Source organism: Budorcas taxicolor, chromosome 25, assembly GCF_023091745.1.
Source record: "Budorcas taxicolor isolate Tak-1 chromosome 25, Takin1.1, whole genome shotgun sequence".
Classification (NCBI taxonomy): Eukaryota; Metazoa; Chordata; class Mammalia; order Artiodactyla; family Bovidae; genus Budorcas; species Budorcas taxicolor.
Window position 1 is genome coordinate 6,429,123 of NC_068934.1, and position 23,779 is coordinate 6,452,901.

General features: G+C 41.0%; 1 protein-coding gene across 1 annotated transcript; it reads left to right on the forward strand.

Moving 5' to 3' along the window:
• The first annotated feature begins 14,308 nt into the window (after positions 1 to 14,308).
• On the forward strand, positions 14,309 to 20,197 carry LOC128069028 (tripartite motif-containing protein 64C-like). Its single transcript, XM_052662320.1, has 6 exons — positions 14,309 to 14,719; positions 15,217 to 15,312; positions 15,906 to 16,136; positions 17,186 to 17,208; positions 18,593 to 18,690; positions 19,713 to 20,197. Exons 1-6 carry the CDS (start codon positions 14,309 to 14,311, stop codon positions 20,195 to 20,197), a joined length of 1,344 nt encoding a protein of 447 aa, XP_052518280.1.
• Positions 20,198 to 23,779: the final 3,582 nt, after the last annotated feature.

The window sequence follows — 23,779 nt, forward strand, 5'->3', positions numbered from 1 at the left end:
CTGCTTTCACAGGGCTGGGGCCCTGGCCACACCCAGGCTTCCCAGGGACTGTGGAGTAGGCTGTGTTGCTGTCACTGTGATGGATGTGGCATGGGGTGGACAGAGCAGTCAGCAGCTCACAGATGCCCTGTGGGAGCTTTGAGTAAGGGGGAAGCGAGGGCAAGCAGATCCCAGAACGTGACCTCACTTCCTGGCAAGAGAGCCCCCAAACTTGGAATCTGGGTAACCAGGCCCCCTCTTCTAGAGAAGTCCCCTACACAGCTCACTGGGTGGGAGAGGAGGAAGGGATTTGTTGGGTTATGTCCTGACACCCCAAGGCCCTCGCCTCGGGAAAGTTCCCAGTGAGAGTGCTATCTAACCTTTCAGACGCTGGGTCAGATCTCCCCCCTGGAGCCTTTGGCCATTTCCCCAGAGGGACCCAAAAGTAACCCCGGGAGGTGCCAGGCAGGCCAGCTCAGGACAGGCCACCCATCTGATCCCAGCCAGGTAGCCTTATGTACCCTCCCTGTACGTGTGGAGGTGCAGGATTTATGTGGGGTGGATCAGCCTCCAGCAAGAGCAGACGGATGGGGTGTCAGAATCCTGGCGGGCCAGTCACATGCACACCCAGGTTGGAGCTGGTAGGATGAGATGTGGAAAACCAGAACAGCACTCTTCCATCCAAGGTTTATCCCAAGCCCTCTAGACAGATCTCTTCCTACCGGGGGAACATCTGCACAGACTCAGGTGTGGGTCTGCTCTGGGCACAGAAGGTCAAGTGGGAGGAAGAGGCAGGGATAAGATAATGGCCACACCAGGCTCTGATACCTCCAGGCTGTCTGCTGGTCACTGTCGTTGCAGAGTCCCACCTTAGAGAAGCAAGGAGCCAATGGATTGGGATACCCCGTCCATCTCCCCGAGTGAGAGGCCAGGGTGCCACACTGCCAGTGAGGGCCAACTCAAGCTCTTGGTGAGGGTAGGCACTGAGGTTTCTCCAGAAGCAAGGCCCAGAGGTGAAGAGGGAAGGCCTTCTTTCCATACCACCCCTCCCAGGCCACCCCTGAGGACCCAGTCTTGGGTCCATGCACCCTCAGCACACCTGCTCAGACCTGAAGCATCATGTGCACATTCCCCTGGGTCAGCTGGAGGACCTGGAGCCCATCACGGCAGAGCCTAAATGTGAGAAGGCCATGATGAGTACTTGTGAGTATCTGAGGGGTGATCAAATAGCCAACATGTGCTGGATCATTGAAGAAGCAAGAGAGATCCAGAAAACATCTACTTTTTCTTTATTGACAGTGCTAAAGCCTTTGACTGTGGGGATCACAACAAACTGTGGACAATTCTTCAAGAGATGGGAATACCAGACCACCTGACCTGCCTCTTGAGAAATCTGTATGCAGGTCAGGAAGCAACAGTTAGAACTAGATATGGAACAACAGACTAGTTCCAAATTGGGAAAGTAGTATGTCAAGGCTGTATCTTGTCACCCTGCTTATTTAACTTCTATGCAGAGAACATAATGAGAAATGCTAGACTGGATGAAGCACAAGCTAGAATCGAGATTGCTGAGAGAAATTTCAATAACCTCAGATACCCAGATGACACCACACTTGTGGCAAAAAGCGAAGAAGAACTAAAGAGCCTCTTAATGAAAGTGAAAGAGGAGAATGAAAAAGTTGGCTTAAAACTCAACATTTGGGAAACTAAGATCATGGCATCTGATCCTGTCACTTTATGGCAAATAGACAGGGAAACAGTGGAAACAGTGAGAGACTTTATTTTTTGGGGCTCCAAAATCACTGCAGATGGTGACTGCAACCATGAAATTAAAAGACGCTTGCTCCTTGGAAGAAAAGTTATGACCAATCTAGACAGCATATTAAAAAGCAGAGACATTACTTTGCCAACAAAGGTCCATCTAGTCGAAGCTATGGTTTTTCCAGTGGTCATGTATGGATATGAGAGTTGGACTATAAAGAAAACTGAGTGCCAATGAATTGATGCTTTTGAACTGTGGTGTTGGAGAAGACTCTTGAGAGTCCCTTGGACTGGGAGGTGATGGAACCAGTCCATCCTAAAGGAAATCAGTCCTGAATATTCATTGGAAGGACTGATGCTGAAGCTGAAATTCTAATAGCTTGGCCACCTGATGCAAAGAACTGACTCCTTTGAAAAGACCCTGATGCCGGAAAAGATTGAAGACAGGAGGACAGTGGGACGACAGAAGATGAGAGGGGTTGGATTGCATCACCAACTCAACGGACATGAGTTTGATTAACTTCAGGAATTGGTGATGGACAGGGAGGCCTGGCGTGCTGCAGTCCATGGGGTCGCAAAGAGTCGGACATGACCAATCAACTGAACTGACTATGAAGGGTGAGTTCTGGGCCACACAGGGAGGAGACCCACGAGCAAAGACTGGCCTCAGACCACCCATCTGGTGGACTGCAGTTTGAGAAGACTTTCTATTGTGAATTCCTGAGCTAAGCCATCTCTGGAAAGCTCTGTGAAGATTTCTCTTCTTTAGAAACACACATGCAAAGGCAGACACGTAGGTAATCTTTTCTTCTCTCACAGTTCCACACTTCCACAAGTGACTCCATAGCCAGCATCTGTGTGACTAGGTGTGTGCTGAATCGTGTCTGTCTCTCTGCGACCCCATGGACTGTGGCCACCCAGCGTCTCTGACCGTGGGATTCTTGAGGCAAGAACACTGGAGTTTGTTGCATCTCCTCCTCCAGGGGGTCTTCCTGGCCCAGGGATCACACCTGTGTCTCCTACGTCCTCTTCATTGGCGGGTTGATCCTTTACACTGAGTCACCTATAAGCCTGTCCAATATCTGCACATTCTGAGGTTTTAGGTGCAGGTGGTAACTAAGCCCACAGGCAGACAGCTTCCAGCAGGGCTGTTCTTGGAGCGCAATGATGTCAGCAGGAATCAAGGAATCATCTCTCCTGACCTCTCAGCTCTCCTTAGTGAGGCTCATGGGCTTGCAAAACGTCAGACACGACTGTAATGACTTAACACACACACCTCTCTCTCAGTTGGCTCTGCTTCATGAGAGCAAGACGGCAGCAACTGCTACAGGGTGAGACCATGTGCCCACCACTCCCAACAGAAGGAGAGCTTCTCTTCTCCAGGATTTCAGCACAAGACCCATAGCAGCCTTACAGGAAATATCAATAAACCATAGTAAAATGGCAGTAAAATAGGAATAACCCAAGTATCTACTAAACAGGTGAATGGATATATGAATTGTGGTATATCCATAAACTGAAGCACTACTTCGCAATACATGAAATGACATTTATATTAAAACACACTACAAAAAGATGAATCTCAAAATAATCATTCTGAGCAAAAGAAAGTGAGATTAAAAAAGAAGAGGATGTAATGTATAATTCTGTTTATATAATGTTCTAGAAAGCACATCTAATCAATAGCAACAGAATACAGATCAGTGATGCCTGGGGACGGAACTGGGGTGACTTGGAGTCTTGTGTGGGCAAAGTTTGGTGAGAAAGACTATAAATGGGCAGGATAATGTTTTACATTTGGTGGGCATGCTCATTATCTCAATCTAAAGGATACAAAATAATCATATATCGCAGTCTTTGATTTTGTTATTTTAATGTTTTATAGGGAAGAGGATGGCAGAGAGGACTCTAGTGTTGTTTTCATTCATTTCCTAGATTTCTCCCACCCAACTTATGTATAACAACATATTTCTAGATTTTATTGTTAGACCCTAAAAATAAGTTTCCTCTTCTTACCAAGTAGGCGAACATACAGTACAGCCCAATGCAAAACTGCGTATTCTATGTAGACAGTTTATTCATAGCACATGGTGTGTTCAAATTTTCATATATCCATCTGTCAGCTGATGTAGTCCAAGCTCACCTTTCAATTTACATAAGTAATAACGTTGGTAGCAAAGTCCAGGGAGAGCACATTTACAACTCTCCTCTGGTGGATAAATTCTCCCTTGAATTACGGGGCATTCCGATTTGTGAACAGAAATGAGAGGAGCTAAAGAAGTGAGGAAAGTAAAGTAACTGGAGCTAAGATCTTGAAGCCTTCAGCGAGGTCAAAATGAAACTTGTTACAAAGTCAACACTGCCTCTAGTCAGGGTATTTCTCACAATGAGGTATAATTTTTTGTGGGGAGAGAGGGTTGGGAAGTTGGGCAATGAACAGAATTTCATATCCCACTAAAGACCTGAGGATATCTTATACAATGGAATTGCAAGATAATACACTATGATCTTTCCAAAAAAAAACATACATCAAATTTGAAGTCATAAATTTATTGTTGTATGACCAGAGGAACACAAAATAAAGCAATATCAGGGATAAACATATTATTATTAATCTGCAAATTCCAAGAGAAAATAGTATTAAAGATTAATTCGAAGACTTTCTTGGTGGTCCAGTTGTTAAGAATCCACCTGCCAATGGAGGAGATGTGGATTCAGTCCTGGTCTGGAAAGATCTTATGTGCCACAGAGCAACCAAACACATGCACTGCAACAACGGAGCCTGCGTGCTGCAACTGCTGAAGCCGTGAGCCTAGACCCTGTCCTCTGCAGCAAGAGAAGTGGCAACGAGAGAAGCCACTGCAATGAGAAGCCCCTACACCACAGCACAGTGTAGACTCTCACTGTAAGTAGAGAAAGCCCATGCAGAGCAACCAAGACCCAGAACAGCCGTATACCAACAGATAAATTTTAAAATATGAACATCGTAAGAATAGGCTTCACGTTTTTAGACATGGCTTTATGAGAAGAGCAGATTTGTGATGAGTGATCATCTCATGTAGTTGAAAGAGAGTGTTTTAAATTTTCATATCAAGTATCCTTCCTGAGTGAAGGTCCATGCCCAATCATTGACTGAACAGGAAAATGTCTTATGGAACAGGAAGAGGATGCAAACCGAGCCAAGATAAAGAAAACCTTTGGAGATATTTGATGAAACTTAGCACATAATCTCATATTTCTTTCAGAAAAACTGTGATTCCTTTCAGTCACTCATGTAGTATACAACTATGACGTGATCATTTCGTCTACAACATAGCATCAGTATTTCAATTGTGCTTATATATCGAATAATAGAATGAGAGGGCTTGAGTACCTAGGGTACTAGGACAAGGGATAGACACTTAGAGAAGAACCACCAATAGCTACTGTATGTGCAGTTATAGGTGGAAAGAAAAAAAGCACTAGTGTGCTACCAAAAACAAAAAACACAGAGGGAAGAAATTCGTGGAGAACCCAACGAACAGGATAAAATTTCAGAGAATGCTAGTTCAGATGAAGTTAACAAGACCCATCTAACAGTAGAGGGCTATTTCTGCCAGTGCTATAAGTGGTATTGGGGCTTGACTGAGCTGAGTTGAAAAATGAAATGAGACTGAGTCTTATTTCTGAAAAAAAAAAAAAAAAAAAGTCAAGGAAATAATAGAGGCAGGTTCAGACAAGTAATTAATGGACCAAGTGGGTGGTAATGGGTTACTGATTAGGATTAAAATATATTTTGTTAAGAGCTTCCCCAATAGCTCAATGGCAAAGAATCTGCCTGCAATGCAGCAGCCTCAGGAGACATGGGTTCCATACCTGGGTTGGGAAGATCCCCTAGAGGAGGACATGGCAACCCACTCCAGTATTCTTGCCTGGAGAATCCCAGGGACAGAGGAGGCTGGTGGGCTACAGTCCATGAGGTCACAAAGAGTTGGACACGATTGAAGTGACTGAGCAGGAGCATAATCTGTTAAACGCATATACAAAATTCATATTTTGGAAATTCACTTATTTTATTTTATTTTTTTTATTTTATAGTTTTTTATTTTTTTAATTTTAAAATCTTTAATTCTTACATGTGTTCCCAAACAAAAACAACACTTCCAGGGGTTAAAAATGTGAATTTAGGATATAGCTATTTTACTATAGATTGGATTGTAGCAATTGGATTAAGTAGGTTTCAGAGGTTTCACTTCAGTCAATGGTGTTAGAGTGTGTTTTCAATTCTTCCAAAAGCTAATCATGTGCACCTTTCCACAGGTTTGATAACCCTGTCACTGACAGGAAGTGAGCATTGTCTTTGGGCAACCATGGGCGACCTCCTCCAAGAGGGCTTATGCCATATCCAGTTCTGTGGCACCCAGAGCCTGTGCCCCTGCGCAGGCCACTGTGGACCCACACCTCCACAGGAGACACTTAAACACAGTTCTGTCTCAGTCTCTGTGGGGTCCCTGGGTCCTGGTGTGCACAAGGTTTGTTTGAGCCCTCTGAGTGTCTCTGGCGGGAATACTGTAAATATTGACTCAATATTGTCAAGATGACAGTTCTTCCCAACTTGATATTTAGATTTAATTCAATTCCTATCAAATCCCAGAAAGTCTGCTGTCATGGGGGCCAATGTGCCCAGCTGTTTGCTCCTGGCTGCTCATCTCTGTAGCAACCAGCATAGAAACATGGACTGCCGTCCACAATGGGGCCACTGGTAGAGCTGCTGAGTGTGGAGAGTTCATGTGCAGAAGCAGGGGTGACAGATAGAAAGGTCTGATGGAGTTTCCACTCTTTCCTCAACAAGAGCTTCTTCCTTCCCTAAGACTATGGGTCATGTCACCTGGGGGTCCATCCTCCTGTATCTTGCTGGGTAGGCTTTCACTGTCCTGCTTGCTGAGTCTCTGGTCACTAGAACTCCACCCTCAAGATCCTCTGCTTTATATGGACACTCTTCTGAAATTTGTCTCAGAGCTTTAAAAAGACAAATGTCTCACAAGCAGTACTGTCCTGGCTAAGAGTCCTGGGAAGCTGGCAGGAGGCCTGCAATCCTTCTGTCCCTGGTTCTAACCTGTGTTCATCCCACCACACTTCTCATTCAGTGGAAAGTCAAAGAAACCTACTCACAATCCTTCATCCATCCAATCAGAGCAGAACCATCCAAGTCTGAATCAGGACAATCTGGTGGCAATTATCAGAAGCTTACATGCACATATCCTTTTAAGCCATCCAGCTTACCTATCTTTCCAAGGAATTATCAAAAACAACGATACATGCACAGAAGGATTTATTATGTAGCACTTTCAATAGGAAAATTATAAATATAAAATCACTCAAAATTTCTGAAATGTGCACTATCATTTTAAAGTGTACTTAGTTCAGTTCACTTCAGCCACTCAGTTGTGTCCAACTCTTTGTGACCCCATGAATCGCAGCACACCAAGCCTCCCTGTCCATCACCATCAACTGGAGTTCACTCAGACTCACATCCATCAAGACAGTAATGCCATCCAGCCATCTCATCCTCTGTCGTCCCCTTCTCCTCCTGCCCCCAATCCCTCCCAGCATCAGAGTTTTTTCCAATGAGTTAACTCTTCACATGAGGTGGCCAAAGTACTGGAGTTTCAGCTTTAGCATCATTCCTTCCAAAGAAATCCCAGGGTTGATCTCCTTCAGAATGGACTGGTTGGATCTCCTTACAGTCCAAGGGACTCTCAAGAGTCTTCCCTAACACCACAGTTCAAAAGCATCAATTCTTCAGCCCTCAGCTTTCTTCACAGTCCAATTCTCACATCTATACATGACCACTGGAAAAACCATAGCCTTGACTAGATGGACCTTTGTTGGCAAAGTAATGTCTCTGCTTTTGAATATGCTATCTAGGTTGGTCATAACTTTTCTTCCAAGGAGTAAGCGTCTTTTAATTTCATGGCTGCAGCCACCATCTGCAGTGATTTTGGAGCCCAAAAACATAAAGTCTGACACTGTTTCCCCATCTATTTCCCATGAAGTGATGAGACCAGAGGCCATGATCTTCATTTTCTGAATGTTGAGCTTTAAGCCAAATTTTTCACTCTCCTCACTCTCCTCTTTCACTTTCTTCAAGAGGCTTTTGAGTTCCTCTTCAGTTTCTGCCATAAGGGTGGTGTCATCTGCATATCTGAGGTTATTGTTATTTCTCCTGGCAATCTTGATTCCAGCTTGTGCTTCTTCCAGCCCAGCGTTTCTCATGATGTACTCTGCATATAAGTTAAATAAGCAGGGTGACAATATACAGCCTTGACGTCCTCCTTTTCCTATTTGGAACCAGTCTGTTGTTCCATGTGTAGTTCTAACTGTTGCTTCCTTATCTGCATATAGGTTTCTCAAGAGGCAGGTCAGGTGGTCTGGTATTCCCATCTCTTTCAGAATTTTCCACAGTTTATTGTGATCCACACAGTCAAAGGCTTTGGCATAGTCAAGAAAGCAGAAATAAATGTTTTTCTGGAACTCTGTTGCTTTTTCAATAATCCAGCGGATGTTGGCAATTTGATCTCTGGTTCCTCTGCCTTTTCTAAAACCAGCTTGAACATCTGGAAGTTCATGGTTCACGTATTCCTGAAGCCTGGCTTGCAGAATTTTTAGCATTGCTTTACTAGCATGTGAGATGAATGCAATTGTACGGTAGTTTGAGTATTCTTTGGCATTGCCTTTCTTTGGGATTGGAATGAAAACTGACTTTTACCAGTCCTGTGGCCACTGCTGAGTTTTCCAAATTAGTAGGCATATTGAGTACAGCACTTTCACAGCATCATCTTTCAGGATTTGAAGTAGCTCCACTGGAATTCCATCACCTCCACTAGCTTTGTTCGTAGTGATGCTTTCTAAGGCCCACTTGACTTCACATTCCAGGATGTCTGGCTCTAGGTGAGTGATCACACTATCATGATTATCTTTGTCTTGAAGACCTTTTTTGTACAGTTCTTCTGTGTATTCTTGCCACCTCTTCTTAATATCTTCTGCTTCTGTTAGGTCTATACCATTTCTGTCCTTTATCGAGCCCATCTTTGCATGGAATGTTCCCTTGGTATCTCTAATTTTCTTGAAGAGATCTCTAGTCTTTAAACTGTTATGTAAGTGATGATATTTGGTGCTTAGCCCATGATTTCTTACATATGTTCAAATAATAGATGTAATTAATATTCTAAAACCACTGATTCTATATGAAAATAAAAATATGAAGGAACATTCACAAAACTGACTGATGCAAAATGAAAAATAGAAATTCCCTAATATCTGTCTAACTCAGAGATAGTAGTAAGCTTAGAACCCAAAATTTTACTTTCCTACCTTTTCAATCACAAGAGCGTAATAATGCAATCAATTTATTGAGTTCTAAATGTCCATCTAGGACATTTACTCTGTTGATGGTCTTCATCACACACTTACAAAAGAATAAGTAGATTTAATTTTATATTTGACAGCTTTTTTGGTGTATAGACTCATGATGGCTTCACGACATGCCAACTTGGAAGAGCTAGATGATAAAGGGGGGAATGAGGGCAGCAGCTATATTGTAACATGGACACATCTTCTGTGATTATTCATTCAGGCACTAAGGCAATCCAAGGACTACCATGATGGAGGTTGCAGAAATAAGTAATATCATTATCCTAATTTTAAACTAGAGAGTTTACACTAATCTATCTTCCTAGCTGCTGCCTGAGGGACAGACTATTAATTAGACAGGGTCTGACAAGACCAACTTCATCCTCTACAGGGAGCTCTGGGCTGAATCCTGTCTTCATGCTCTTTCTCTGAGGAGATCCAGTGCAGTGTTTCCACAAGAGGAAACCTTATACTTGAGTTTGGTGACCTCACTTGTGTCTACCATCATTTTGTAAAATACAGAAACATAGAGAAATAAAATTGCTTTCATGTCCGCATCCATTAGAAGACTTTATGACTAATTTAAAACAGGTTGTATTATTGTCATAATTACCTCTATTGCCATACTTCATTTAGGAAAGGAGGGTGGTAAAAAAAAACTTGGTTAAGACTTGGAAATTAAGGTCCCTGGGGTTACTGTTAACAAGAGTCACCTCTCATTAAAGAGTGGTTGTGCTTTTGCAATACAAGGTCATTTTTAAAAGTTTGCTCATAAACTCTAAGAACCATCAGCCACTTGAAATGTGTATAAAAGGTACACGTGTTTTGAAAAACTTAAAGATAGGGTCATGATTCCTACCCCTTTCCAAAACTCTGAATTCTCCATGTGATTGTTCAGTGGGAAATATGTCAGAAAAGAAAGATGAGGATATGGGCTATCCCTTCAAAATATTTTTTATCCTAATTTTTCAATGCAGTGACTGTTGTTTCTGTTTTGTTCTAAAGTAGCCTATTAATGACATTGGCCTAAAGTGATGTCTGAGCTGGGGTCTCTCTCTACTGACCCTGTCCTTTGGAGTTGGCTTGGAGAGCACCAGACAGAGAGCCCCCCATCCTGTCATTGCTCAGAGGCACTGGGGGACTTGATCCAGAGCATGAGGGTGAAGGACAAGAGAAATTTCCATTCTGAAGTGGTGGCCACAGGTGTTTCTACCTTAAAGAGTTCCTTTAAAATTTAAAAATCAATCAATAAAATCAAACCATTTCTCCATGATAGAACATGTTTAAACAAACCTCATTATATAGTGTTGAAATAATCTTTTCAAATTCTTTGGTTAAAAATAAAAATTGTTGAAATTCAGAAACTCACATATCAATGTACATTTGAGATTGGGTCTATGGTACAATCAGTAGCTCTTGATGATAGAGTGTTCGTGGAGATTGTTTATGAAGATAAGCCAAGATGTTAGAGCAATCTTATCTTGTTTCAGGAAATCTCATCATCCACATTAACACCATCAGAAGACTGATGAACAAATGGGTGGGATTCAGAGACTCAATATAAGGAAACTCCAGGAGCCAAAGTCAGTCTTTTCCAAAACTGAGAGGGAGCTCAACTAGATCAGGAGATGGCCACACTTGGAACACTTAATCCCTGAACCAACTTCATATTATTGTCCAGGGTAGAATGTTTCTACAACTCCTTAGGTGAGTACACAGTTCACCACAGAGCAGCTCTTGGGACTCTTCTGAGGGAAAACAAACTAAATTTCCTATTTTTGATTTATCAGTAATATGAGGGTTTTTAAAGTGAAACAACATTCTTTACCGACTTAGTGAAATGATTCTGTTCTGGTTTTGTTAGCTTGTCTTGACATGCACTGTGGAATGGTTAAGAGGATTCATTTTACTTCTGTGATTGTATTTCTTTCTTAGTTGTCCTCATGCATTTTAAGGACCACATGGGCTGCAGCAGGCCAGGCTTCTCTCTCTTCTTCGGATTACTTGATTCTATAAGTAGTACCTAATCATTTACCCTAAAAGTGGAGCGTTTCTGTAAATACAGCAGAGATAATAGTTTACGTTATAGAAGTAGATGGGCTTAGATGGGCTTCCCAGGTGGCTCAGATGGTAAAAAATATGCTTGCAATGCAGAAGACCTGGGTTCTAATCTTGAGTTGGAAAAATTCCCTGGAGAAGGAAATGGCAACCCATTCCTGTATTCTTGCCTTGAGAATTCTATGGACAGAGGAGTCTGGTGGGATATAGTCCATGGGGTTGCAAAAAGTCAGACACGACTGAGTGACTAACACTTTCACTCTCACTTTCACAGAAGTAGATGATACATACAAAGATTTGCAGAAAATATTGTTAAAATTAGGTACCAGTTGACCCTTCAAAAATATGCATTTTTGACTGAAATTTTTAGTCGTGTATCGGTGTGAGAGTTGGACTATATAAGAAAGCTGAACACAGAAGAATTGGTGCTTTGGAACTGTGGTGTTGGAGAAGACTCTTGAGAGTCCCTTGGACTGCAAGGAGATCCAACCAGTCCATTCTGAAGGAGATCAGCCCTGGGATTTCTTTGGAAGAAATGATGCTAAAGCTGAAACTCTAGTACTTTGGCCACCTCATGTGAAGCGTTGACTCATTGGAAAAGACTCTGATGCTTGGAGGGATTGGGGGCAGGAGGAGAAGGGGATGACAGAGGATGAGATGGCTGGATGGCATCACAGGCTGGATGGATGTGAGTCTGAGTGAACTCCGGGGGTTGGTGATGGACAGGGAGGCCTGGTGTGCTGAGATTCATGGGGTCGCAAAGAGTCGGACATGACTGAGCAACTGAACTGAACTGAAACAACAACTTCATGGATTGCAACTGTAAATGTAAGATATGACTTTTTAGCAGAGATTGCAGTGTAGCAATTGAATTAAGTAGATTTCAAAGGTTTGACTTCAATCATTAGCAAATAAAAATGCTTTCAACTCTGCAAAAATCTAATCATGTTCACCTATACCTTTTCATAGGGCTGATAACCATATCACTTGGAGGAAATGGGTGTGGTCTTCAGACAATATATAGAGCATTCCTGAAGATGCAATCGCATTCTTCTCCAGCATCCAGAGCTGTCCGGATTCGAGTTTGTTGCACTGAGGAGAATTTTTAAAGTTCCTGCCAGAAGGAGGTGAGCACCTAAGTGCTGACCTGAATTTAATAGTTACTTACCAAACAGGAATAGAATTTCATCAACTACATTTCATCAAGTGTACCCAAAGGTGAGTTCTTATCAACGTACAATGAAATTCTGCTATGCTCACTTAAAAATGAAACTTTAATGGTAGTTGCAGACAGAAATGTAATTGTTTTCTATCAGTGCTATCTGTATGTGAACACTGCATCAAGCATTTATTCCCTGTTGAATTTGTAAACAAGTAACTTCTTTTACCCACACTATGTCAAGTAGCTTCCCTATAACATGTGGGTAAAAATAGAAAATTAGTAAATGTTGTTGAGAAAATTGAAATAGTTAATTCATATAAAAAGAGTTAATCTAATACCTAGAAATATTTATAAAAAATAAACAAAACAGCAGTCTTCTCCTGTTGTTGTTGAGTCACTAAGTCATGTCATCATTATTTCATGACCTTATGTTACTAGAGGTTCTTAAGTCTTAAAAGAGTTTTCTAGAGACCCAAGTACTTATAAAACACATAGTACTCCTAAAATGTTCAACATAATGTATATATTTCATATCCTTCACACAGATGAACATGAGTTAAATGGGTGAATTAATCAGAAAACCTCCTTGAAATGGTCACATTTGCTATCATTTTAGAACCCTCACTTTGCAGTGCACAAGTGAAAAGTGTTCAGGATAGATCTAATCAGCCAGTAATGACTCCAAAAGCATGAAGTGGAAAGAGATGGAAGTCTCAGAAAACAAAGAACCTGATGTTGCTTCCGTTAACCAAATGTCTGGAATTTCCAGGGTATAGAGGAAATCCTTGGATGTATTCAAACTAATTTCTTTGCTTTTATTAAACAACTGATTCTTTTTACTAACTATTGTTATAGTGGAAATATTCATCAGTTCAAAATATGACATGCTCTGGTCATCTGAACTGACTCCAGGTAAAACTGTTTTCCTGAACTAGCAATGGCAAGTTTTGTTTGTTTTTATTTTTTATTTTTGCTTTGGAAGGAGTAGTTTTGTTATTTAAGTCATAAGGAAACACTGACTTATTTACATATTTAGCACATCAAAGTCAAAACCAACATTGATTACATTAAGTTTACATTATTCATAAACATTTTTCTTTGTCTTTAGAAAAACACATATGTCACTTCAAAGGCAGAAGGAATAGGGAACATTAGCACAGAGACAAAGTGAGTGCTAGTGTGGGTTCCAAGCAGGAAGAGATGGAGAGAGAGACAGACTGAGGTTATATATGTTCTTTTGTACCAGTCACCTGACCAAATTAACTCTGGAGTCATCCTAACATTTACACTCATGTTTTACTTTAAACAAAAAAAGTTGCTAGTGACTCTCTTATCTAATTTCATCTTTTTTATTATAGCATGAACCCAACCGGTCTGTAGCCACCATTTCTAGGTTTCTATTGTGATTGTGCTTAGTCACTCAGTCATGTCTAACTCGACTGTAGGACACCAGGCTCCTAGGTCTATGGGATTTCCCAGACAAGCGTGCTGGAGTGGATTGCCATTTCCTTCTCCAGGGGATCTTCCTGACCCAGGGCTCGAACCCATGTCTCCTATGTCTCCTGCATTCCTGACAGATTCTTTACCCACTGAGCCATCAGGGAAGTCCAGGTGGTGATAGTGGTAAAGAACCCACCTGCAAATGCAGGACATGTAAGAGACATGGGTTCAATCCCTGGGTAGGAAAGATGTCCTGCAGAAAGACCAGACAACCCACTCTGGTTTTCTTGGTTGGAGAACCCAATGGATAGAGGACCCCAGGGAGCTCCAGCCCATAGGTTCTCAGAGTTGACCATGACTGAGCGACTCAGCACACAGGTTTATACTGGGGGTAAGCAAGTGTGGAAATGAGATAGAGTTCAAAACAGGACTGTGCCAAAGGCTTTATTTTCCCTGATCACAGCATAAGAATAGCTTTTTCTCTTACCCTCTCATTTGTCTCTAATTTTCAGAAACATGGATTCAGACACACTACAGGTCTTCCAGAGGGAACTCACCTGCTCCATCTGCATGAACTGCTTCCTGGACCCCATCACCATAGACTGTGGGCACAGCTTCTGCCGTCCTTGTCTGAGCCTTGGCTGGGAAGAAGGCCAGACTCCAAGGAGCTGCCCTGAGTGCAGGGGACTATCAGAGAGGCCCGATTTCCAAACGAACATTGCCCTCAAGAGGCTGGCTTCCCTTGCCAGACAGGCCAGAGCTGACCACGACCACAGCTCTGAGGAGCAGATCTGTGTGACACACCAGGAAGCCAAAGGCCTCTTCTGTGAGGCTGACCAGACCCTGCTCTGTGGGCCCTGCTCTGAACGCCCCGAGCACGCAGCTCACAGCCACAGTCCAATACACAGGGCTGCTGAGGAGTCCCGGGTAGGTGATGCCTCTCGAGCAGTTTGGGATCTAGAGGCTCCTAAGTTAGAGAGGAGGATGAGGATGTGATGATGGTGATGGGGTGGAGATAGTGGAGGTGGGAGTTCTGAATGTCGATCCTCGCATATAATGTGTCCTCTCAGTGTTGTTTCCCAATTGTCCACACGTGTGGAAATGCAGCATCCCGGGGTGGGTGGCACCAGGGCCACAGGCTTCTGATGGGAGCTTGAGGCTTTCTTAATCAAGCTATATAAATGTGTAAGTCTCAATTTATTAGGGTATGGATTTTGTTATCTGTACGGTTTCCCCTGTTCTCTACTATACACTTCTGTCACTATCACATTCAAGTGTTAGATTCAGATTAATCAGGGAAAATCTGACCACAGCATTCTAACTCAAGGTTTCTGTGTAACCAACAACTACCTTTGCTCATGAAAAAGGGGATGAAATTTATGGCGTCATCTTCCATGTCACTAAATCCCATGACTATTTTGCAGGGAAAATTTCTGAAAAGAATGGGCTCTTTATGGAAAATGAGAGAAGAAATGCAACTGACTCTGAGTCAGGAAGCTAAAAAAACTCGGTCATTTAAGGTAAGAATAAAAAGGTTGCTATTTACTTGTACAGATATTGATATAATTCTTGCTGTTTGGTCCATTTAAGTTCCCATTGGTCTCTTCCCTGGAAATTGTGAGGTTTCAAATGACCTATCAGTGATCGCAATTGAAACAGGCCAATACATGCTAGTTCAAGGATGCTAGTACAAGGGAAAACCACAGCATGAAAAGTGTTCCTAGGCCAAATTTTGAAGATTTGAATACAACTTTTCAGAAACGAAGTATAAGACATATTTCACTAGGTGTGACTAGTGAAGTAGAAGAGAGGAATAGAGTAGTAATATGTAGAGGCAAGATTCATGTCAGAGAGGAAATAATGGATAGAGTAAGAACCTTAGAGAATCCTCCTAGAGAGAGAGCTTGGGACCCCTCAGATGGCTTGATTCAAGCAAAGAAAGATACTAGGGACTCAGAGAATGCATGGACAGGAAGGACCAGCAGATACAGGACCTGTGATGTGTGAGGCAAAAAGTTTGCCAAGAGCTTTCCTGATTACATCAAAGAAATGTTATTTGAGTTTTGTTTTGAATATGAGCATAAGCAATGCTTTGAATCCACTACGCCCTCAGAAATATGTGACCCTAAGGAAGGTGATGATTAAATTTGAATATCAGAGGAGGCATCCATTGCTCCAGGAGGAGGAGAAACTGCATCTGGAGGCCCTGAAGAAAGAAGCCAAGGAAATTTGTCTACAACTCAAGGAGAGTGTGTTCAGAATGACTCAGTACAAAGAAAGACTGAAAGAAATGTACAGAGAGCTGACCGAGATGTGCCAAAAGCTGGACACGGAGTTGCTCCAGGTGAGAGAGGAGGGTTTATTCTCAGAGAAAAAAACACTCTTCTAGATGAGCTGCTGTGAAATGAAATGTTCCCTGCATATACTGTTACTTTCGGCTAAGAAAGGTTTTTCCTTGACCCCCATTATTGTATTTGTCCAATCCCCTATTTTATCATATCCTGGTAACGTTTAGAAGATTTTTTGCCCTTTTCCTAGCTAAAATAAGACTTTTTTTTTAGTGTGATCAGGGGTACTATCCGGATAAGTTTCCAAAGTCAGCAAAATTCTATGACCAGGAAAATGTTAACTTTCATGGAGTAAATCTAAATATGCATTCCCTTAAATCCTTGTCACTCCCTGCTATCCCAAATTCTCTGAAGATACTGAGCTTTTGCCTTATGTCTCAGCAAGATTGTTAGAACTAGTCATCAATTTCCATGCACTCTATAATTCATTTTATATGGTTCCCTGTTTTGGTTTATTGCTTTCATAGATGGTGAGCTTTGTCCTAGGGAATAGGACTGGGCAATGAGTGACATTGGAATCCTGGATGTTGCTACATCATTATATACTCTTCATGGCTCCCTTCCTTCCTTAATGTGCCCCGAGGAAGCCCATCATATTTTAGTTTAAGCTCAGTAATGATGCCTTCTGACTGTTCCTTAGAAGAGAATTAACAAAACAGTATCTTATTTAATAAAAAATAAAGACTGCTACTGCTAAGTCGCTTCAGTCATGTCCGACTCTGTGTGACCCCATAGATGGCAGCCCACGAGGCTCCCCCATCCTTGGGATTCTCCAGGCAAGAATACTAGAGTGGGTTGCCATTTCCTTTTCCAATGCATGAACGTGAAAAGTCAAAGTGAAGTCGCTCAGTCATGTCTGACTCTTAGCGACTCCATGGACTGCAGCCTACCAGGCTCCTCTGTCCATGGGATTTTCCAGGCAAGAGTACTGGAGTGGGGTGCCATTGCCTTCTCCAAAAAAAAAAAAAAAAAAGAGAGAGAGAGAAGAAGATGCAAAAAGTCAGAAGTCTCATGATTAACATGATCTTTTTTTTTCTCTTTGCAGGCCATGGGAAATGTATTGGAAATGTGAGTATACACGAATGAGTTTTTTATTTCTGGAAAAGTTGTTCTCTTTTTGATGAAATGGATACCCAGTCATTCCTTGGTACCATGGAAGATTGTTTTCAGGTCCTCTCCAATATCTAAATTCCAGGACGCAGGATGCCTTGTACAAAATGCCTTAGTATTTGCAGTTAACTTACAAGAATGCTCCCTTACACTTTGTCATCTCTAGACTACTTATAACAGCAAACATACACAAGGCAAATTGAATATTATTCAGAAAGTTCCCTGGTACGTGGAATTTTCAAGTTTTACTTTCTGGAAATTTTTCCTCCAAATATTTCATTCAAAACCAGGAGTAAGGATGGAGGAATAGGTAGACTGGGAATTTGGGATTGACATGTACACACTGCTATATTTAAAATTATATGTAAAATAGCAGGTCCAACAAGGACTTCTCATAAAATACATAAATATATAAGTAAATAAGTACATAAGTAAGCAACTCAGAATTTACAAATTGAATCCACATGTGAATCCATAGGTGCAGAACCTTCATATGTGGATTATCAATATCATCTTTTTGGCTATTTTCTATTTTATTTCAAATAATTTCCAAGCCTTCTGATCCTTGATCTCAAAAGTTTCCTTTTCATTTGGCTGAAATCAAATATACCTGAAAACATTCTGACATGCTGGACTTGGTTTTACCCACTCACCCCATCCTCTCCAACCTCACCACAGTAAGACTTTGGAAGGAATTTGCCAAGATATCACAGAGGAAACACCTATGCTAGTGAGTTGGAAGGTGAAAAAGGCCTGAAAGAGGCAAATTCCCTAAGAATGAGAAGAGGAAGTGTGCTTTTGTTCGGAGGAGTAGCAGTGACTCAGCCTGTTCCATCACTGTAAGCTCCCTTGTAGGCAGGACCTCAGAGGAAGTGGCTTTCTGCTGTGCACTAAGTTAGACTTTCAGACCAAGGTAACCAGGTTGGAATTGTAATCCCTTGCTGGTCTGACAAGAGCAAACAGGTCTGGATCAACGAACTCTTCCTTGTAGACACTGAATGCATCCTTGATGACTACTTGCTGACTGCAATCTCAAAGGCTTAGGCTGAATTTTTTCTCTCTGTAAAATGCCCAGGATCTTTCATTATCTGAGATGGAATAGAGAAAGGGAATGAGGTTCGATGAGTGGAAAACTGGACTAATATCTGAGAACAATGGGGAAGTTAAAATTTTATACAATTTATATTTAGTAAAAAAATATGGTAATGTTTTTATATTCCCAACTGTGTAGAATATATTGTATATGTAACTAACAAAATGTCCTGGGTTAAAAGTTGCTTTTATACAATGGTCATGTGATTAGACTTTGGCCTTGAAATGTATTAGATGTCATTTGTTTCAGGGCCGACTTGGCACAGATGCAGAAGCCTCAGCCAGTGAACCCAGAGCTCACTTGCTGGCCTGTTGCTGGAATCCTAGACATGCTGAACAAATTCAGAGGTAAGGGTCAGCCCTGTGGTGATCAGGACTATGCTTCATTAGAGCTTCCCAGGAAGGAAACTTCTTTTATTGTTATTTTATTTTTTCTGAAATGATGGTAGTACTTAACTTCCCAAAGTGGTAACATCTTTTCTGCCCGTGTCGTCAGATTACAAAAGTCAAAGTTGAACTTAGCCACCTGTAGTTTACTGAAAATACAAAGCCAGATGCATACATTAAGTTACAACTGACATAAGTGAAGCAATCGTAGAACAACCAGGACGCTCATGTTGTTATAAAGAGAATATTTAGTTTCATGAGTAGCCATCAACATTGTGTTTATTCTGGTTATTTCACTCTTTAAAGGTTAATTGTGGCATTTCTGGTTTTTAACATGTTCTGCATTTCATATGCATTTGTTATGTATTGTACAGAGAATATTTATTATTCCTAAAATAAGGACTAATTGACAAAACAGATTAAAATTGGCTTATGCTGAATAACTGTAATGCTCTTAGAGCAATCTCAGGACAACTGAAAGGCAAGAGATATGTGAACATGGTTAGCCAGAACATCCTTTCAGAAGCTTCCAAACTATTCATTTATGGATTTCTTTCAAATGTTTGGACCTTTGAGAATGTAATAGGTAGAGAATACACCCCAATAAATTTTCACTTGACAGCAAAGTGTCATCTATCTATTAAATAATATTAAAGACAAAGAACACAAGAAAAGTTTTCTAAACAAAAGATAAAACATATTTTAGGTGAGCCCTGATATAAACTGTCAAGAGATAGACATTAGAGACTTCACACAGTTTATGAGGAATCTTTTTTTTTTTTCTGTATGATTTGAGGCATTATATATGCTGTAGAGATAGTGATAACTATTGTTCTTCATCGTAGAGCCAGTCTGAACTCCCTTTGCTTTGTTTTGTGTTTCCTTGGAGGAGGAAAAATGAAAAAAGGCAGGGAGTAGAGAGCCTCTGCCTCTCAGAGACACAGAAATCCCACTTGCTAACCCAGTTTTTTCTCTTTCTACAGTGGATAATGTTCTGACTCAGACCACCATTCACCATGTGAGCCTTGATGATGCAAGTGCGATGTCAGATGATGACCCCCACGGCATGTCCAGACAGCTCGATGGTGGGGCGAGCTTTGTGGCCTGGGGAGCTCAGGCTTTCAGCTCCGGGAGGCACTACTGGGAGCTGGAAGTGACACACTTCTCCAGCTGGATTCTGGGGGTCAGTAAAGATATCTTGACAAGTGATACTATTATCCATATTAATTATGAAGAAGCATTTCTTCTATTCTCTGAAAAGGTGAATGACGAGTATAGTCTCTTCACCAACTCCCCACCCTTAGTTCAGTTTGTAAAAAGGCCTCTGGGTAAGATTGGAGTTTTTCTGGATTATGACAATGGAGCTGTGAGCTTCTATGATGTTTCCAGAGAATCCCTCATATACAGTTTCCTTCCTTCCTCCATCTCCTCCCCTCTGAAGCCTTTCCTTTGCCTTAGGTCTCCATGAATTATCTAGTTCCCTGACCATAGTTTTGAAATTCTTCCCTGAGGAAGTTGCTCTCTTAAACCTCATGCAAGGGCACAGAATGATACCTGACTTTGTCCGAGCACACTGCGATTTAATGAAACATAATGATTGCATGTTTATAAAATGGCTTAATCATGTCGAATGTATAAATTTGTTAATAAAGTTTAACACAAAAATTTATTATGGAGTATCTCATAGAATAAAATCGATTGCTTTCCTTTCTTAAATGATGGTTTTATTAAAATAAATGTTACATTTCATAAAGATTAGCCTATTTAAAGTATGTAACCCAGTTACTTTTTTAATATACAAAAATTTATGGAACCAGAGCTATGTAATTCCAGGACATATCCATCACCCCAGAGAGAAATCAATGCCCATCAACATTTATTCCCCATTGCCCCTCCCCCTTCTGATGTCACCTCAATCTAGTTTTATTCCTCATGGATTTTTTTTAGCACTTATATATATATTATTGAAGCATAGTTGACTTGCAGTCTTTCAGGTGCATACCAACATGATTCAGTTATACATATGTACAAATATTATTTTTCAGACTATTTTCCATTTTAGATTATTATAAGACATTGACTACAATGTCTCTGTGCTATACACTAAGCTATTGTTGCTTGTTGGATATCCATACTTTAAATTAGAAAATCTAGAATTCTATTCATATTGTCAAATAAATGGAATCAAAATGCCATAAATTTTTTAGTTAAGCAAAAATTTATGTTTTCTAAAATATATATATATTATGCATACTATATATATATGAATCCAAAAGCTTTTTGACTGTACTTGATAAAGTCTTCAGAAAGAACATTAAAAAAAAAGGAAGAAGAGATGGAGAAACTGGAAAATGTAAACCAAATGAAATGGGAGCACTGAACATGAAATAGAAAAAGTGGAACAAACTAGATAAAAGTAAAATATCATTGTACCTTGCCCACCAGGCTCCTTTACCATGGGATTTTTCAGGCAAGAATATAGCAGTGGGTTGACGTTTCCTCCTCCAGAGAATCTTCCCAACCCAGGGATCAAACCCGCATCTCCTGTGTCTACTGCTTACCAGAAGGATTCTTTACCACTGAGTCACCTGGGAAGCCTATTGAAATGTACCTCAAGTTAATCAAATTCATCTAGAAGTAACTTTGAGAAACACCATCTTGGGTATTTGCAGTTCATGTTGGCATATCACAGGACATGTTAGATTAAAAAAAAAAAAATCTGAGAAACTTTGTACAACTCATTATTTACCAAAAATGTGTGTCCATGGAACCCTCTTTCCTAAAATTGTTTATCAAAAGCTCAGGCCTCCAGTGGATTGAGGGACATACTGTGAACAAAGTCTATTTAAAATGCACATTAAATGGGGGCGGGAAAATCCTAAGTCAAAACATTGGATTAATTTTTGAGTGTTTTCTGTCTTGCAAAATATAATCAAATCACACCTTTAACATTGCATCAACTTCTTTTGTTCTATTAAGAAAAGTGAAGCACACAGCTACAGCTTTCTTATTCTCAAAAGACTGGATTCCCAGCAAAGGGGAAATCTGTGCTATACTTGGTGTTATTCAAAGGAAATATGACCTATTATGTTCCTGGTAGGGCTTGATCTTTTTTATTTAATGCTTTTCTTATATCTTCCCTTTTGACTAGCTGGTAAAGAATCCGCCTGCAATGTGATAGACATGGGTTCGATCCCTGGGTTGAGAAGATCCCCTGGAGAACGGAATGGCTACCCACTCTAGTATTCTGGCCTGGAGAACTCCATGAACGTATAGTCCACGGGGTCACAAAGAGTCAGACACAACTGAGCGACTTTCACTTTTATTATGGATGATATCTACCGGCAGAGTATAGGTGACCATTCAACCTTGCCTTGCCTTATAAACTAAACAAGAGTGTTAGAACTAGAATGGCTTGTTTCTCTATGTAAAATAATTACAAAGAGAAAGGGTTTCCCTGGTGGCTCAGTTGGTAAAGAATCCACCTGCAATGCAGGAGACTGCCTGCAGCACAGTAGACCTGGGCTTGATCCCTGGATCAGGAAGATCCCCTGGAGAAGGAAATGGCAACCCACTCCAGTATTCTTACCTGGGAAATCCCATGGGCAGAGGAGACTGACAGGCTACTGTCCATGGGCTCGCAAGACTCAGACATGACTTACCGACTAAATCAACACCAAAATAACTACATGGAATTTGGGGGGGTCAAGCACAGTAATATGGTAAGTGGAAGTGCATACATGCACATATTTTCATCCGCCTAGCCAGTCTATGTCTTTCTGTTGGTGCATTTAATCCATTTACATTTAAGATAACTAATGGTATGTATGATCTTATTACATTTTCTTCATTGTTTTTGGTTTATTTTCTGTAGGTCTTTTACTTCTCTTGTGTTTCCTGCCTAGAGAAGTCCTTTTGCAATTTGTTGTAAAGCTGGTTTGGTGGTGCTGAATTTTCTTAACTTTTGCTTGTCTGGGAAGATTTTGATTTCTCCATCAAATATGAATGAGTCTTACTGGATAGAGTGTTCTTGATTGTAGGTTCTTTCCTTTCATCACTTTAGATATGTGATGCCACTCCCTTCTGGCTTGTACAGTTTCTGTTGAGAAGTCAGCTGATAACCTGATGGGAGTTCCCTTGTATGTTATTTGTCATTTTCCCCTTGTTGCTTTTGATATTTTATCTTTGCCTTTAATTTTTGTCAGCTCAAGCATTATGCATCTTGTTGTATTCCTCCTTGGATTTATCCTGCCTGGGACTCTCTGTGCTTCCTGGACTTGTTTGACTATTTCCTTTCCCAGGTTATGGAAGTTTTCAAATATTATCTCTTTAAGTATTTTCTCAGGTCATTTCTCTCCTTATTCTCCTTCTGGGACCCCTATAATGTGAATGTTGGTGTGTTTAATGTTGTCCCAGAGGTGTCGTCATTTTTTTTTTCATTCTTTTTTTCTAAATTCTGTCTGTGGCAGGGATTTCCACCATTCTGTCCACCAGGTCATTTATCCATTCTTTTGCTTCAGTTATTCTGCTATTTCTTTGGAAGGAATGGTGCTAAAGCTGAAGCTCCAGTACATTGGCCACCTCATGCAAAGAGTTGACTCATTGGAAAAGATTTTGATGCTGGGAGGGATTGGGGGCAGGAGGAGAAGGGGATGACCGAGGATGAGATGGCTGGATGGCATCACGGACTTGATGGATGTGAGTCTGAGTGAACTCTGGGAGTTGGTGATGGACAGGGAGGCCTGGCGTGCTGCGATTCATGGAGTCGCAAAGAGTCAGACATGACTGAGCGACTGAACTGGACTGAACTGAACTGAACTGAATTCTGCTATTGATTTTCTTCTAGTATATTATTCATCTCTGTTGGCGTGTTCTTTAGTTCTTTAGGTCTTTGATTAACATTTCTTACATCTTCTCCATTGTTTTCCTGAGATGGTGAATTATCTTCATTATTTGAATTCTTTTTCTGAAAGGTTGCCTATCTCCACTTCATTTAGTTATTTTTCTTGTCTTTTATTTGTCCCTTCATCTGGAACATAACCTTCTGCTT